Source organism: Capsicum annuum, chromosome 12 (assembly GCF_002878395.1).
Source record: "Capsicum annuum cultivar UCD-10X-F1 chromosome 12, UCD10Xv1.1, whole genome shotgun sequence".
Lineage (NCBI taxonomy): Eukaryota > Viridiplantae > Streptophyta > Magnoliopsida > Solanales > Solanaceae > Capsicum > Capsicum annuum.
The window spans coordinates 232,699,642-232,717,771 of NC_061122.1; the positions used below are offsets into that span (position 1 = coordinate 232,699,642).

At 33.7% G+C, this 18,130-nt stretch overlaps 3 protein-coding genes across 3 annotated transcripts; 2 read left to right on the plus strand and 1 right to left on the minus strand.

Moving 5' to 3' along the window:
- Positions 1-611: 611 nt before the first annotated feature.
- On the minus strand, positions 612-2,430 carry LOC107851473 (delta(12)-fatty-acid desaturase FAD2). The gene is made up of 2 exons (XM_016696508.2): positions 2,247-2,430; positions 612-2,167 (listed from the first exon to the last, which is right to left on the minus strand). The coding sequence occupies exon 2, from the start codon at positions 2,147-2,149 to the stop codon at positions 1,016-1,018; it is 1,134 nt and encodes a 377-aa protein (XP_016551994.1). The 5' UTR covers positions 2,150-2,167; positions 2,247-2,430; the 3' UTR covers positions 612-1,015.
- A 7,265-nt stretch (positions 2,431-9,695) lies between these two features.
- Positions 9,696-10,852, plus strand: LOC107851251 (delta(12)-acyl-lipid-desaturase-like; the record flags this gene model as incomplete). Its single annotated transcript, NM_001324688.1, is given in 1 exon segment — positions 9,696-10,852. A coding segment is annotated over 1 exon segment (1,157 nt), but the record flags the coding sequence as incomplete, so codon positions are not given.
- Positions 10,853-16,418: 5,566 nt separating this feature from the next.
- On the plus strand, positions 16,419-17,731 carry LOC107849604 (3-oxoacyl-[acyl-carrier-protein] reductase FabG-like). Its single transcript, XM_047401400.1, has 3 exons — positions 16,419-16,886; positions 16,978-17,210; positions 17,315-17,731. Exons 1-3 carry the CDS (start codon positions 16,586-16,588, stop codon positions 17,591-17,593), a joined length of 813 nt encoding a protein of 270 aa, XP_047257356.1. The 5' UTR covers positions 16,419-16,585; the 3' UTR covers positions 17,594-17,731.
- The last annotated feature ends 399 nt before the right edge of the window (positions 17,732-18,130 follow it).

Here is an 18,130-nt window from a genome sequence, read left to right on the forward strand (position 1 = left end):
ATATACTCAGTCAGATAAAACGACTCGATTCCTTTCGAAATGTCTATTAATTTCAGGATAATCTTGACCGTTCTTGTTATGAACTTATGATTGTCTCAGTTGATATTTTTTTCAACTTTAAAATTGATAAAGTATTACCTAAGATCATTAATATCTCAAGAGAGATTGATTGAATTAGCTATATTGTCAATCGAAAAGACTTATTAGGAAATGTTGTTTATAGAAAATTATTAGTAATTTTGCATCTTAAAAAGCAAGAATTTTACTTATATACATCTATAATAAAAGTTACGGCCCTCATTAGAGTTTGATTTTAGACCCCCGATATGGTTAAGACACCCCTGGTTTGTGATAGTCTTGTTTTGTTTTGATACGAAGGTTAAGAAAATAAATTAAGAGCACCTTTGAATCTTAGGGGGACATTTAGTATGTAAACTAAATTATTCTGAAATTATAATTTTGAATTAATTTGTACTATATAGGAGGTGGCATAAATAATCGTATGTTGGTTGGAATAAGATGGAATATCTTAAGACTAAGTTGGATATTGGATTTCTACCATGTTTGATTTATTCAATATTTTAATTTTTAAATTTAAAAAGTTCGAAATATACTATAACTTGTGATCCTTCTCATATTAATATGACGAAAAAGTACATCTCAATTGATGAAAATTCGTACAATTTGACATTCGAAAAGCAAAACATGAAAAGTAAAAATGCACAAAAGGATAGTTTATATTCCACACTAGTTGTGATACTCACTCCATTGGGGTTCTTGAAAAGGAATGTACAACTAGTTGGTTGATACCTAAAAAGGACATTATTTATTTATTTATTTATACCTAAGTTGTTCGTACTCTTCAGAAATATATCGCAGTGTCGGATCCATTAGAAATGCTCTATTTCGGAAGAATTCGACACGTACCTGATGACATTTTTGAAGAGTAGTACGAGCAACATAGGTTTCTACAACAAAGTTTAAGCTAACAATGGAAACACAACCTTGGGATACTTCATTTGAACCAGAAAATGCCTTGTTCATCTTTCTCCACATAGAGGCAATCCTTAAAATTTCTCCACATTGCTTTGTAAAATGGGGTATCATCAAATTGGTAGTATTCTCCTAGCAATGGCTTGATTGCTATAGTTGCCTCCATTGCATTGTAATGTGGTATATATGAGAATAAATGATGCAAAACATGAGTATCTGTAATATTGTGTAAGACCTTGTTTAGCACACCGTAGTCTCTGTCTACAGTAGCAAGTGCTCCTCGCAGCCAATTCCACTCGGATGAATCGTAATGTGGCAATGAAGGATGAGCGTGGTGTAACGTAGTGATTAACACTACGAAGCCGTTCCAAATCAGGAGGGGCACCCCATAGATGCATATAAGCCAAGTTATCCCTTGTGTCACAGCAACGCGATACAATAGATAAAAAGTTGCAATAATACCTGCATCTGAAATGTAAATTTGTAGTCTCTCACGATCATTGTAAATCGGGCTATATGGATAATAATGACTTGCAAAACCATCATAAGGCCTGCCTGTTATATTGAAGGCATAGTACAAAGGCAAGCCAGCAGTCAGAGTAAAGACTAGTATGAATGCTCGTGCTAGTGAATTATCCAGGTACAATTTGGTGTACCATCGTAGTTTGGTTTTAAGCTTGGGGACATGATTTTCATCATGCTCAAGGGAATTAGTGTTGGAGTGATGACGACGATGGCTGTATTTCCATGAGAAATACGGTGTTAAAAGTGCAGAATGGAGGAAAAAACCGATGGTGTCATTTATCCATTGGTAGTCACTGAACGCAGTGTGGCTGCATTCATGGGCAATGAACCATATTCCAGCGCAAACAGAACCTTGAACGACCCAGTAAACAGGCCATGCTAGATAAGAATACGGGAATGGAAGGAGGTGGAAGTAAGTGGAGGCTATGTAGTACGAGATGAAGACAACTATGAGATCCTGAGCAAGATAGGAGAACGAGCGAATGAAAGATCGTTCAAAACAGTGAGGAGGGATGGCCTTCTTGATATCACCAATTGTAAATGGAGGCTTTGAAGTTGGAGCTCTTTGGAGAGGATTTTTCTTTAGTTCCGTTTTAGCTGTTGGATTAGACATATTGCCACCACCTCCCATTCTTGTTCAACTCTGAATCTGCAATAATTAAATTAAATTTACATCAAATCAGAGAATGAACATATCCAAATAAAAAGACATAAAAAGGGATAAATACCTCAAAGTTCAAATGAGATCTTCTTTTAGTCTCCCACTTTCCATGGTTATTGTTTTTTATAGATATAGAAAACTAGAGGACAATTATAGTTGGCCAGCCTTTTTATTTTATTTTTTTTAATCATGTTGTATGTGAGGGAAATGTAGTATATTCTTACACTTTAATCATTTGAGTTAACACTTATCAAATATGACCTCATTTGTATGAAAAAACAAAGTTAACTTTCATTGAATAGTTCATTTATTCAGCCCCAGTGCCCCACGTTATTCTTATCCTCACATGCACAGTGATCTATTTTAATATTACATTATATCTTTCTATTCATTTCAAAGAAAAATTGAAACAACTGACACTAATTTTTCCAAGTTGAGACTTTCTTTCTTTCTTTCTTGAGTTTTTGGAAATTATTTTTAGATTTATCACTTCAGATCCTTCAACTTTCCGATATTTGGATAATCGCTCTTGGTCAGACCATTTCACAATCATAACATAATAACCTTCACAATTGCGAGACTCCTCTGGCTACTCGGCCTTTCTCGTAATCCAGGTACTCCACCTGGCGATCGCGATCGCAGATGAGGACCAGAAAATAAGAAGTTGTTCCTGTATGCACCAAAGTCTCAATTTGGGTCATGATGACACCTTAGATCCAATATTTCTTTTAGATATATTTGTATGCATATAACATATATACTAAAATTTTAGTATTAATTAAGTACAATATCAGATTAGTTGAAACAAATCTAAATGAATAGACATGGATAATGAGTATGTTAAAAAAATATCTCTATTTGCATGTGAAAGCTTCGTACTCTACCTAAACTGAATGGACCAAGTCTCTATTGTTCTCTATGAATATGTTATAGTCTCATCCTAATGTGTAGTAGCAAAGTCAGAAATTTTACTAAGGGGTTCAGAAGTGAACATACAAACTTGCGAAAGGGGGTTCAACATCTATTATAGATATATAAAAATAAAAAAATTTAATCATGCATAAATAGTTTACTATAGATACATAAAAAAAAAAAAATTAATCATGCATAAATAGTTTAATTTTTCATCGAATGAACCTCCTTGTTCACATGTGGTTCTGCCCCTGCTAATGTGGCGGTCCAAGGATTTAGGAATCATGGGTGTCCGAGAAGTTTAAATACACATAGTGATGACGCCTAAAACTTTAAAGTACTTCAGCCGTCCAAAAATCAAATCACCCAACTATTTTCTTGGATTTTAAGGTACTTTTTAAAATCCTATACCAAATTTAATACTTTTCTTTAAAAAATTATATTTAATCTGCGTTGATCGGATTTAACCAGTGCCGGAATACCACAAAATTCAACGAAGGTTCGCCCTTGCATCCTAAGCCATTATTTTGTGGGCTATACTTACCCCTTCACTAATTTTAGTGCATGACACATTATTTTAAAAAAAGTAAATGCCACTTGCAACCTAAAAATATTTAATTTTTGGAATTTTAAGCACTCCCAATTTTATAATTGGATTGGCACAATTACTAGTATATTTAATCTTGGACGGCTAACCTTCTTGTATCACATATAGTTTTTAAGGTAGGTAGGTGCCAACAACATCAAATAATATAAACTTTATCAATTATAAAATTGTTTACTAACTTGTATTATATACATATGAAGATCAAATAATTCAATTATTAACCTATAGACAATTAATCATTATTTCGGTGGAGTTCACACTAGTCATCAGTACAACTTTTTTTAAAGTTTCATTTTTCCACAAAAATATCAATATTTTTATTTTTATATCAACATATCCTAGAATATAAGAAAAATGAGTTGAGAATACATTAATTAAACAGTAAAAAGAAATATTTGGAAAGAACATGTTAGATAATTATTCAAACATAAACATTTTGTCATGTCAGCATAAGAGATCCACGAAATATATATTAGGTCAAGTTTAAGGGCTCATTTGTTTGCACTTAAATGGAGGTCTGAATTTGAATGATTCAGACTTTAGACCATTAAATGCATTTGTTTTTTATTAAGATTTTAGCTCTTAATAGATCTGAATAGGTCTTAATTATTCAGATATAGAATCAAATCTTAATAGATCTGAAGAAATATTCTGGTGTTGGATAATATTCACCGCCACTCTATTCATAATTATTAGTCACCACCTCTGCCACCGCCATCATTGTCAACCACCAACCACCTCTACCATCACAACCATCATCCACAACAAATATTGTTATCAACCACTATTGTCAACCGCTACCACACCTGCTACATCTATTATTATAATTATAATTATATTTAACGCCACCACCGCCATTAACAACACCACCATCATCAATCACTACCAGTCAATCCGTACTATCGACCAACTCATCTATCACAACTAGCACCATCGCTAACTACTACTAATACATCACAACTTCCACACATTCTTCGGCGGCCACCACCATTGTCACTAGTAACGCCACCTCTACCATCACTTCAATCACTATCATCGTTACAATTTATCTCTACTAACAACCATCTCCACTATCACAACTAACAATATCTTCAACTAGCACCAACACATCGTCAACCATCATTCATTCATTTTTTAGCTTTCACAATCAACACCTCCAACTACTAACATCAAGCAACGTCACATCACAACAACCACCACCACTATCAACCGCCACCGTCATAACAGTCACTACAATATCAACCGTCACAACTATCACTACTAACATTACTAATCACTAGCATCAATCATTGTCACCGCAACCACCATTATAAACCATTTCCACTATCACTAACAAACATAAGTATTTTTTTTTCAATCAAATAATAATGTTGTTGTATTAAATTACATACTTTTCTGATATATAATTAGTTTTTTATTTGAATTATTTTTTTTTTAATTATATATACAAATAATTTTTTTTGTACATTCAGATGTTGAAAAATAAACAGTCTTAATCATTCAGTTTTCAAATCTAGATACACTATCTTAATCATTCAGATGTGCATTCAGATTCAGACATCCGAATCTTAAAAAAAAAAAACAAATCCAGCCTAAATATATATATACCGTATACATATTTTGAAATTTCGAAAGTTGCACAAACTTATTTGGCCACTATTAGTGTTATGATTGGATAGAATAAGCAAACCACAAACAAAAGAACATACAGATTTTACGTGGAAACCCTTGACGGAAAAAACCACGGGCAAAGACAGAGGAAATTCACTATGAAGGAGAGGAATACAAGGTGGAGACGATAGTCTCAATTTCGTATACATAAAACCGTCTGAAACAGCCCACTAAATGCACTTATATAATACATGCGTACAAATAAATCCTATCGGCCCGATCTCTTCGCTACCACCCTAGACCCCAAAAAAATCACAAACATGAGTCGCACCGCGAACTTTTCAAAGTCGGAGCAACAGAATTCGGGTCACAAACTCTAACAATGAGATGTACACTAAAAGGGTCATTTGGTTTAATTAATAAATAGTTAAGATAAGATTGATATTAAACTATATATTGTACATTTATAAAAGAGTATTTGGCTACTTTTTAGTCCTCCCCACATCATGTTATGTTAATAGTGCATGAATAGTTAAGCATTTGCCTTGGTAATTTCGTTCAATGCTTCATTAACAATTTTGTTCTAAACTTAAAATCGAGGATTATTTAAGTGCACATATTTCTTAAATAACTATATATCCTTGTCCATATATAGTTAGTCAAAAAATGTGAATTTTTAATTAAAAGAGAGCAAGTCAAGTTGTAATTATAATAAAACTATATTGACGTATTTTACAATCTATTATTAGGAAAATTCAATCACATAATTATACATCTTTCCGTAAAAAAATACATTGTAGATATATAAAAGATTACATTATTTATATATAACGAATGTCTTTTAAATTATCCATCTCTAGTAAAGCATGAGTATGATTTTTTACTCCCAAAATTATACAAAATAAAGGAGCGACATTCCCCATTCCCTCGACCTACTACGAATGGAACAAACATCATTTCAGTATTACGATTTTAAATAAATTTTGGAAAAAAAAAATCCTACTTATGTTGAGAGGTAAAATATCCTATTTAAAAAAAAAAAAAAAAAAAGCTTTTAACGAGATGAATTCTGAAAGAAGAGAGTTAAATTATGTCAAAAATCTTTGAAATTATTTTTTGAATATATTTTAATGATAGATGTTTGAGTCATAATTGGCTGCTGAATAATCAAATTTATTTTAACTCTTTTAAGTAATATATATCATCTTCATCAGACATATTTGGTAGTTGTTGAAATCCAAATTACATAAGACTACAATACTACGTTAGTCAAAATGTATGTCCTCTTAATTTTGTTTAATACTAGTACTACTTTAACAAATTTATCCAAATATAGAACTATATAATTGTAGTAACTCCTTAAATAATTTTATCCTTTGTCTAGGTATAGTTAGTCAAAAAAGGTGTGAATAATTAAATTACAAGAGAATAAATTACATTATGATCATTAGAACAAATTAAATCTGGGGTTTACTTGACTTGGAGTGGTAGTAGAATATCATGACTTTAGTGTAAAACTTGACTTGTTCTTTTTTCTTAATCAAGATATTGATGATTCGAGCCTTCGCGATCTTACCTAACCCATTAAATCTAATTTAGTATAAAGACCAAGTGAAATGAACCAGATGAAATATGTTTGAATAATTGATTCATCATCTAAAGCAGCTCAGATATATGTACAATATATTACCAACCAACGTGGGCTGTGGTGTAGTAGATGGGGGCTACTCCACCCTTATCCAGAGGTCGAGGGTTCGATCCTGGGTATGGAGAAAACTCTGTTGGGAGCGTTGCCACCTTAATGGGCCCTGCAACGCGCGATCCGAATTAATCGAGGGTCCAATACGAGCACTGAACACCGGATGAAAAAACAGTGCATGAAGTAATTAACAATCATTTCTCGATTTGTGCGTGTGCGTTCTAGGTAATGAAATGGGTCCATTCTTGAACTATCTTAGTATATACCCTCCATTTTATTTTACTTGGTGATCTAACATGCATGTCCATTAAGAAATAACCAATATTAGTGTTATATTTTACCTATAACCTTATTCATGATTGAAATGTTTTTGAACTCGTAAGTGGTAAAAGCACTCTCTCAAGGATAAGAACAATCGACCGCATGAATGTTATTCTACTTACGAACTCGGCTCTTTCAATCCTCTCAAGAATAATTGACCATTCACTTATGCTTTCATGAAACAAGAAATTGAAAGTCTCTTGTTACTGATCTCATCTTTTTCTTTATTGGAATTAATTATCAAACAAGTTGGGAAATGGGAACTATTTCTCTTTTTCTTTTCCAAAAATTAATTGCTCCCACTTTCATTATTTCCCTAGTAGTACTAACAATATGTCAGTACAATGAGTCTTGAACTCTTAATCATTTAAACATGAGTTTGTCATGTGCCTTTCTGTCAAAATTAGAAATAAATTCATGTGGAAGTGTACTAAAAGGGATCGGATATATCTAAATCAACAATATAGCCAAAACATATATTTAAATTTAAAATATAACGAAAAATATATTTAAACTATAACGTTTTAATAATGATAAAACAGGAATCTATAGCACATGGACATAAATAAAAAATGAAAATAAATTCACGGGCAATATATACAAGTTGTCAATTATATGTCCTCTTTTGCTCATTACTAAGAGATTAATATTAATTGTTTTCAGATCTAATTAAATGTCTACTTACTTTCTTAAATAACTCTAGCATTGTCAGTTTATAGATCTGCAAATAATGAACCAATAAAATTGGACAAGTCATTAATTAGCGGGAAAAAGGTGCGAAAAATATCTATATTTTGGCAAAATTTCCAATTACGCATCCTAAACTTTGTGGGGGAGTTCTACGATCCCCTAGACTATTTTTTATCGTATTTAACTGGCATATATTTGGCACTTGGACCACTGCGTGTATTTCACACACATCGAGCACATAAGAAAAATATGTTTGATAAGGGGCAAATATATGCCAGTTAAATATAATAAAAAATAGTTTAGGGGGTCAGAGAACCCTCGCAAAGTTCAGGGTGCGTAACTGCAAATTTACCTAAATACAGATATTTTTCGCACTTAACTACCAAATATACTCTAGTATGTAGAGTAATGTGTTCAAGTTTTGTTTGTATGATTTTAATTTGATACGAAGTTTCGTATTTGATTTTCAATTCCAGAATTGTTACTTTTGTGTAACTTATATGATAATATCTATATTATTTGTGGTGACCTCAAAAAACCGCCACTAGAAGATGCGTAAATTATTAAACAGTTTTCTCAATGAAGGAGAGTGCACGAACAGGGACGAACCTAAGTTCAAATATATGGTGCTTCGACACCCGTTAAAACCCATGCAGAACAGCCATAATCTTATAAGATATGCATAAAAATTGATATAAGATGGAAAAATGTGCACATGAAACCAAAAAAATGACTGGATGCTTTGGTTTTCAGACGAAACTTTAAAGTTTTGGATGTTAATATGAGTTTTCGAACCTTCCAAACACCCACGATCCCAAAATCCTGGATCTGCTACTGTCCACGAAAGTAATATCAAACCTTGGTACCTAGTCTATTTTAACGGCTCTAATTTCAAACCTTTTCCCAAATTTACACAAACAAAGTTTAGCTCAAACATGAGTGCATACAATTGTTAAATAAGACAACTCCACAAACTAAGTTTTAACAAATGATAAAATTGGAATCTTGACACGTATGGACACTAAAATAATATGCATGAAGTTGCCAAGAAAATGGCTCTTCTCATGTGGTGGTCTAACTTTGACATTGCTGAACTACCCTCCGCTGTCACAACAAACCCCACAAAGAATCACAAATATGAGTCGCAATATAAATTTTGTAGGATAAGATCAATAAAATTTAGATCACAAATTCTAAAAAATACAATATATATATATATAAAATTAAAAATAAATTTGTTTGAATCACGAGATTCGAAAATTGGCTGGTAAATTATGATGGAGGGAGAAATGAAATTGTTATTGTGCATGGATTGGTCAAAAGAGGATGGCTAGTGGTCCCATAAGTAGCCACTATATATACACAACATTTTCACTATCTGAGAAACCACTCAAAAGGCATATCATCTCTTTCTCCTCTTCTTAAAGAACTAAGTAAGTCTTAAAAATCTCTCTTTTGATCTTGACTTTACTTTTATAATTCTTACTATCATATCAAAAACTACAAACTTAAACATTTTTCTTTTTTTAAGAAAACTTTAAGCTTGATTTGCCATCGTTAAATTTTTTTTTCTGTTTAATTGTTTTATATTATAATTATTATAGTGAATCAATATTAATTTGAGGTAAACTTAATTGGTGCAGATTTTTGGATTTGAAGAGGAAGGAGAATACAAAATGGGAGGAGGTGGCAATATGAGTACTCCAGCAACTAAAACTGGAGAAAAGAAAAGTCATCTGCAAAGAGTTCCATCTGCAAAGCCTCCCTTTACACTTGGTGACGTTAAGAAGGCCATTCCTCCTCACTGCTTTCAACGATCTCTCATTCGCTCCTTCTACTACCTCATTAAGGATCTCATTATTATCTCCATTACTTATTACATTGCAGCCACTTACTTCCCCTCTCTTCCATACCCACTTACTTACCTTGCATGGCCTGCTTACTGGGTCATTCAAGGTTGTGTTGGCACCGGAATATGGGTCATTGGACATGAGTGCGGACACCATGGCTTCAGTGATTACCAATGGGTAGATGACACCGTTGGCCTTATCCTTCACTCTGCACAATTGACACCCTTCTTCTCATGGAAAATTAGCCATCGCCGTCACCATGCCAACACCGGTTCCCTTGAAAATGATGAGGTCTACATTCCCAGGTTTAAATCCAAACTTAGATGGTACTATCAATACTTGGACAACCCAGTAGGAAGAGTAGGTGTACTTGCCTTTACCCTCCTCTTTGCCTGGCCTTTATACTTGGTCTTCAATATCTCTGGCAAGAAGTACGAACGGTTTACATGTCATTATGATCCAAATAGCCCATTATATTCTGAGCGCGAGAGACTACAAATCCTCATCTCAGATGCAGGTGTGCTTGCAGCTACCTATGTGTTGTATCGCATAGCTCTGGCAAAAGGGTTTACCTGGCTTGTATGCATCTATGGGGTGCCCCTCCTTATTGTGAATGGCTTTATTGTTCTAATCACTCTTTTGCACCACACTCACGCTTCATTGCCACATTATGATTCAACCGAGTGGGATTATCTAAGAGGAGCTCTAGCTACGGTAGACAGAGACTACGGTGTGCTGAACAAGGTGTTCCACAACGTTACGGATACCCACGTTTTGCATCACATATTCTCATACATATCGCATTATCATGCAATGGAGGCAACCAACGCTATCAAGCCATTGCTAGGAGAATACTACCAAGTTGACGATACTCCAATTTTAAAGGCACTGTGGAGGGATACGAAGGAGTGCATCTATGTCGAGAAAGATGAAGGCTCTCAAGGAAGAGGTGTTTATTGGTATAAATACAAGCTTGATGATTAATTAAAGCTTGTATTTTGAGTTATGTGTTTCTCTTGTATTGTATCGTAATGTTACTTTAAGTGGAATGTTTGTTCTGGTTATTGACATAATTAAAACATGTCTATTTGAAAGAAGTGCACAACTAAATCAGCCTCAATTAGATTCATATTACAGCTCTTGCAGTCTAGGAGCTAACTTTAATTTCTAATCTTCAACAATTCCAAGACTGTTGTACCCCACTTCGAGTTATCCCCAACTTGAATTTTACACAACTCAATAATGTTCCCTAAACACAACTCTAGCAAAACAGTAAATTACAACTTGATTGAATTTTCCATTACTCAAAACTTGATTTAGAGACTATACGACATATGACTATGGAACAGGTTCTTCAAGCTGGTTCTTCGTATTAGGTGCACTTCAATATATCTTCCATCAGATTCTCTCAAATATGACTCTTGCTCTATTTGATTGTCGTCTTCATACATATATGTATTATGAAACCAATTAAGTTGGATTTTAAAAACAAGAATCAAATGAAGCCAATTAAGTCGATTTTTAATTAGATCGACTTATATCAAATTTTTTTCTATTTTTCTCAGCCTTTTTAGTAAGATTGGTTGATTTGTTGGATATACAATTAGAATTAGAAGAATCAATTTGTCACTAAGATACTCCATTGATGTTGTAAGAGAAAAATAAAATATAATCAACAAATCATGAACTAAAAGAAAATGAAATGGAATTGGGAAGGAATTTTTAACCAAATGTCTGTATAGTTTGTTTGATTCGATTATCAAAAATCATTTATGAAAGACTCTTTCAATATAGAGTATTCCTTCAAACTCAAGGTTATTACTCAAAATTCTGCTCTGATATCTCCTAAAGCAAAATAGGCACGTGCACGGATAGCATTACAAGTAATTAGAGGTCTCATGACGATTTTTCGTGGTGATACATTAATCGCTTTAAACTAAGATTTTTCTAACGACTTTAAAAGGTGGCCACATGAGAGTTTAGTGGCAGCTCATTCTTTTGCCACGATGAATTTTAGTGGATGACTTGGTTATTTACTCGAGGCGACAAAATTAAAGTTGCCACCAAAAGAGATCTTTAGTGTTAAGTTTAGGGGACTTTTATCAGCGTCCCTTAGTTCTCCACAGAAATTCTTTCTCCATGTATACAACATCAAACTTCATTTGTGAGATTGCACTGAAAACATGTTGTTGTTGTAAACTCCGTCCACTACTTGTCTAATTATTACTTCCTCCGTTTTGAAAAGAAGGAACTATTTTATAAAAGAATGACCTTTTTTATTTTTTTGACAATATTTTAATTTTAATTTACCACGGGCATGTTAAAAACTACAAGATAAAAGAGCATTTTGATACATTTGACATAACTTCAATTTAGGACCGCAAGATTCAAAAGTCTCTTTATTTCTTAAACTCCGTATCAAGTCAAAATAATTTTTTTCTTTTTTAAATGGAAGGGAGTAATATTTAATAAACTAACCCATGCAGTGATGTTGCAGTGAGAACATGAAATTGATAGGAAGATGTGGCAAACGAAAATTAAAGTGGAAGACTAGGAGGTCCTAGTGCCTCCATCCGTTCATGCTAGTAGGTAGAAGTATTGTCCTTGTTACTAGTCATACGTAGTGCTACATTTGTAGTTTCATCTTGTTGATGCATGTTGTTTTGGATAGGTCGGCTGTAGCTTTATTTTGTGCTCGTATTGTTTTACTACGACCAGTTATTGTGTTACTCTTTATTGTCTCTTCTACCTCTATTTTAACTATTACATCTTTTCCTAGAATATATATATATTTTGTCTTGAGCCGAAGCCCGAAATTCTATTGGAAACAACCTCTCTACCTCACCTCTGAAGTCGGAGTACGGACTGCGTACACTCCACCTTAACTTTCCTAGACCCCACTACATTAGAATATACCAAATATATTGCTGTTGCTACTCGCAATGATGTTGCTGATATATATATATATATATATATATGCGCAGGAAAGAGTCAAAAAATAGCAACCAGACACTATTTTATTAAAATGTTATTTAATAGAATATCAATATTATTTTAAAAACATCCAATATATAGCTAGCGGGGACTATTAATGTTCAGTAATCAACTACTTTTGGCACTATTTAGCACACCGCATTTGATGGTTATGATTGTAATTTAAAATGATAAGAGCATAAATAATACTACAGCTTGTTTAATACTCTTTTAATTAATTCACATTACGACAAGCTACAGACAGTCAAGACTAAATAATTATAAATTTGAACAGAATGGTTAACGCGTATTGAATAAAATTGTTCTCAAGTTTATGTTTCCAACACCTAAGTCGATGAAGAGGATATAATTATCCTAATTAAAAAGTGCTCAAACTTGGACCGTTGAGCTTTCAAACTGGCGCTTACGCCCCGCGCTAGGGGTCTGCATCGGCCGATTCGATTCAGGTATTATCGTTTTGATTGATTGGTTATCGATTTTTAAATATGTTAATCCAATAATCAAACCAATAAGATATTTTTTATCGATTTTTAATTCTTAACGGTTCGGTTTTCGATTTAACCGATAAGAAAATATGCATAAAATACATAAATAACACTTTTAACTTGATACCAAGTTATAACTATACCTTTAACTTTGTCAACACAAGTAGGCATTTTAACTATATAAAAGCTGAACAACAAAACACTCCAATTCTGCAACTTACATGAGTAAAACTCAATCGCTCCTACGTGGATTACTAATCCACTCAGATGTTGCCACCTAATAAAAAAGACGCATTATAGCTACGACTAAAGACGCATTATGACTGTCAGTTCATTTGAATATGATTGTGTGGTGATTGAATCCGGTTCAATTCTCTCCAAAAAAAAAAGGGGTCAAAGTTAGGCGTTTGGTTATCCTTTCCGATTATTCGACTTCAATTTCGGGTTTCTATTTCTCTATACCGAGTGTGGATTTTGGTCGCTGTCGAGATTCTCTATTTGGGCTTTCTGATCTGGTTCTCTTAGACAGTGTTATCAACGTAATATTCGAAGGTCCAATTCTATATCTATTATCTTTTTTTTTGTGTGTGTGTGAATATTTTTAAATGGTGTGATTTTTGGTTGAATTTGGTTGAAGTGATTTTACTCGTTGTTATCTGATTGTTAATCCTGGTGTGAAGTATGTTCATCACGTAGTTGATTTGAGGTCAAGTTGGATTTTGGGGAAAAAAATCAAAAATTGTCAAAAGCGAACGTTGATTTATGTTGGTTCAGTGATGATTGCCTGATTCGGAATGAACATCGACTTTGTTAAGTTCGATAGTATCATGTTTTAGGTTGTGGATCATTAAGCAAGCAATAAGTTGGGTAGGCAAGATTTAGGATTTGTGATTGTTGAATGATGAAATGTTTGTTGAATGGTTTTGATTTTATCACTTTTGATTCAATTGTATAATTCGGTCGGGGAATGCCCCGAAGTATCTGTATACATTTATTCACCGGGGAATGCCCCGAGGTATCTTGTACCCGGAGGACGTTCGTGATGAAGGCTCGAGGCGTCGGGCAGAGCATTAGTCTAGAATTAATTTAGAGTAGGATTTATTTTTACGCATTTCTTATTTTTGGACTGTATAATTGGACTGGACACTAAATTTTGTATTGTTTTGTTTTGTTTGTTTGATTGATTGTGTTTGTATGTTTTGTGTGGTTTATACCTCCGTAGTGTCAAAATAGCCGATATGCTTCACCAAGCGACCGTGGTCAAACCACGGGGTCGAGGGGTGCCTAACACCTTCCCCTCGATCAACAGAATTCCTTAGTCAGAATCTCTGTTCGCGGATCAGTTTTACAGAGTCAAAATCGTTTTGATAAGGGTTTTCCAAAGGTGACTTGACACACCGGACTATGTCAAGTGGCGACTCTGAGTTTTGAATATAAAAAGTTCTTTTCGAAATGAATTTTCATCTTTTGTCACTTTAATAATTAAAACCCTTTCGAACCATGAAATTTAATCTTTTGTAGTATGAAAAAAAAAAGGGTGTGACAATCTGTAAAGACAAAATATACAGATAGACACTCAAACTTGACCTTAACTGTCCGTCTACATTTAAACTTCACTAATTATCTACACGTATAATACTTCAACTTACCTCTAACTTACTAAGAACTCCAATATCAAATATTATATATCTCCACCAAAAGGTTCTTCTATTCAAGAACTCAAAACTTTTATGTCATATAAAAGTTCCTGTTACAAGGTCATTTTACCACTGAGAGAAGGTAGAAAGGCATGGATTAGAATAAATGTACATAATACATAAACGTTCCCTTTAACTTGGTCTCAGCTGGTATCTATACGCTCCAACTATGAATATGCACAAGTATAGATACACACGTGCTATGTAACATCTTATATGGTATCCTACGTGTATTATGTCACAGAGGAGGCGTGTCTCTACTTATTTCAATTTTATACAAGTTTAAGTGTCTACTTGAGCACATCCAAAATTGAAAGAAATAAATATCTGTTGAGATCAAATTAAAAAGTCACATTTATGTGTATTATATTATCTCATCAAGATTATATTGATATAATATGAAAATTTTGTTATTATCAATATATATAACATAAATCTTTTAATTTGATTAGGAAGCTTAAATTATATTGGGAAGGAGGTGGAATCTTTTTTTTTTTTTTTTTTTAATGTATGCAGCCAAAACAAAAGACAAGCCAATAAGGAAGTCGACAAGTCTCGTCCATAATAAGTGTCTGCTTATGGCTTACGACAATATTTTTTTATTTATCTCAAGTATCACTTTGTTTTTAATCCGCCCCTAGAATAATGTCATTTTTTTATTTAATTTAAAAAATTCTCTTTTACCCTTAATAAAATACATCACACATGATGGAGATGCTTGTATATTTGTTCAAAACTTCGATTCATCTTATTAAAAATTAGGGATAAACGGCAGTTTGATGCTCTAAAGTTGTTATGAATCAATTGTTCCACATTAAAAAAATAGAGAAATGCTAATGGGTTTATAGACCAAATGGGTTCTCCCACCTAACAGGCTAGTCTTTTGGGTTGGGTTCTCCGATTTGGTTTATAACATTGGTGATTTCATTGAGAGTCCCACGCGTGGGCCCATGACTCGGAGGGGTGCCAGCCTTGACCAATGAGGATCGATCTATGCGTGGAGCCGCGACTCGAAGTGGTGGCCTGGACCTAAGAGGGGTGCCAGTCGTGACTAACGAGGTCGTTGGTTCTCAAGCAGACATTATAGACCAAATGGGTTCTCCCACCTATCAGGTTAGTCTTTCGATTTGTTTTATAACAAAAGCTGTCCGCTATATGCAGAGTTTAGTCTTTCGATTTGTTTTATAACAAAAGTTGTCCGCTATATGCAGAGTTTCCTACCTATCAGGCTAGTCTTTCGGTTTGTTTTATAACAAAAGCTGTCCGCTATATGCAGAGTTTTGGTGAAGGATGGAACCAGAAAGATCAATTATATGCATTATATTAAAAATTAAATATGTAGTGTACTAGTTGTTTTTAAATATGATAGCCCCTTACAATTCATGAGGTTTGTGAGTGCTAGGCTGCTAGCTTGGCTGGACAAATTTGACCAAAGAACCAAAAAAGGATAATTAAAAAACATTAGTACTCTTTGCATATATAACTCTCTCATTGCTACATTAATATCACTACATAACCATAGCTACATCTAAGTTTAACAATGGAGCAATGGAAAGACCTGAGTGGTAAAGTAGTGATGGTGACAGGGGCCTCCTCGGGAATCGGGAAAGAGTTTTGTTTCGACTTGGCGAAAGCTGGTTGCAGGATCATTGCTGCAGCCCGTCGTGTTGACAGGCTGAAAGCTCTCTGCAACCAGATTAACTCGGAGGGCCAAGCCCTCCGTGCATTCACTGTCGAGCTTGATGTCATGGCCGATGGCGCTACTATTGAGGCTTCCGTACAAAGAGCTTGGGATGCCTTTGGACGTATCGATGCCTTGATTAACAATGCTGGCGTTAGAGGTAATGTAAATGAACATATAGACTAACTAGCGTCACATATATAAAATCCTGTTTCCGCCACTGATTATGTGAAACTGACTACTATGTAAAGGTAGTATGAACTCTTCACTGGAATTGTCAGAGGAGGAATGGGAAAATACTTATAAGACGAATCTAAGAGGGGCATGGTTGGTTTCAAAATATGTTTGTAAACGTATGCGCGATGCTAAACAGGGCGGAGGATCTGTTATTAATATAACTTCGATAGCTGGTCTGAATCGAGTTATATTAGCAGGGTCTATTGCTTACGGTTCTTCGAAGATGGCTCTTGACATGGTCACTAAGGTACCTACCTATCTATACATACGTATAATATTAAGCCAGTATTTTGAGTTTATAGATTATGGTAAAGTATACGTTTGCGTTAACTATTGATGATCGAATCGCAGACAATGGCACTTGAATTGGGAGTTCACAACATCAGAGTGAACTCTATAGCACCAGGAATATTCAAATCCGAGATAACAGAGAGCCTTTTTAAACAGAAATGGTTCCATGAATTTTTTTATAAAACCCTTCCTCAGAGATATCTTGGAGCAACGGATCCGGCTTTAACATCAGTAGTTCGATATTTGATCCATGATTGTTCTGAATATGTAACTGGCAATGTCTTCGTTGTTGATGGTGGAGGTACTTTACCCGGTGTTCCCATTTTCTCATCGTTGTAGAAGATGGGAGTGATAATTTAGTATTGTGCAACCTGCACTAATAATGCAATAGTTAATTAATATTGTTGGTTTTGTCTCATTGTATTAATCATATTGGTCAATTCGTATATCATTAATACACTTTATCTCACAATTGCATTGGAGTGTGTTTGAAAATAGCAAGATATATACCCAAATATATGCATCATTCAATATATATGTACTACTTTAAGTAAAACATATACTACAATATATATAGTTATATACTAATTTATATAACATATACAAATGTATACATTAAATATATACGTCTATAGAAGATATATACACATATATACTACAATATATATAGTTATATACTAATTTATAAAACATATACACATGTATACATTAAATATACACGTCTGTAGAAGATATATACGCAAATATACGCACCATTCAATATATATGTACTACTTTAAGTAAAACATATACTACAATATATGTATATAATACAATATAGATATAGTTATATACTAATTTATAAAACATATACACATGTATACATTAAATATACAT

Bases quoted from the DNA above. Each gene is read 5' to 3' on its own strand.
- LOC107851473 (XM_016696508.2), bottom strand. From the start codon at position 2,149: ATGGGAGGTGGTGGCAATATGTCTAATCCAACAGCTAAAACGGAACTA.
- LOC107849604 (XM_047401400.1), top strand. From the start codon at position 16,586: ATGGAGCAATGGAAAGACCTGAGTGGTAAAGTAGTGATGGTGACAGGG. The intron at 16,887-16,977 runs GTAATGTAAATG...TACTATGTAAAG, and splicing joins TAACAATGCTGGCGTTAGAG to GTAGTATGAACTCTTCACTG. The intron at 17,211-17,314 runs GTACCTACCTAT...ATCGAATCGCAG, and splicing joins CTCTTGACATGGTCACTAAG to ACAATGGCACTTGAATTGGG.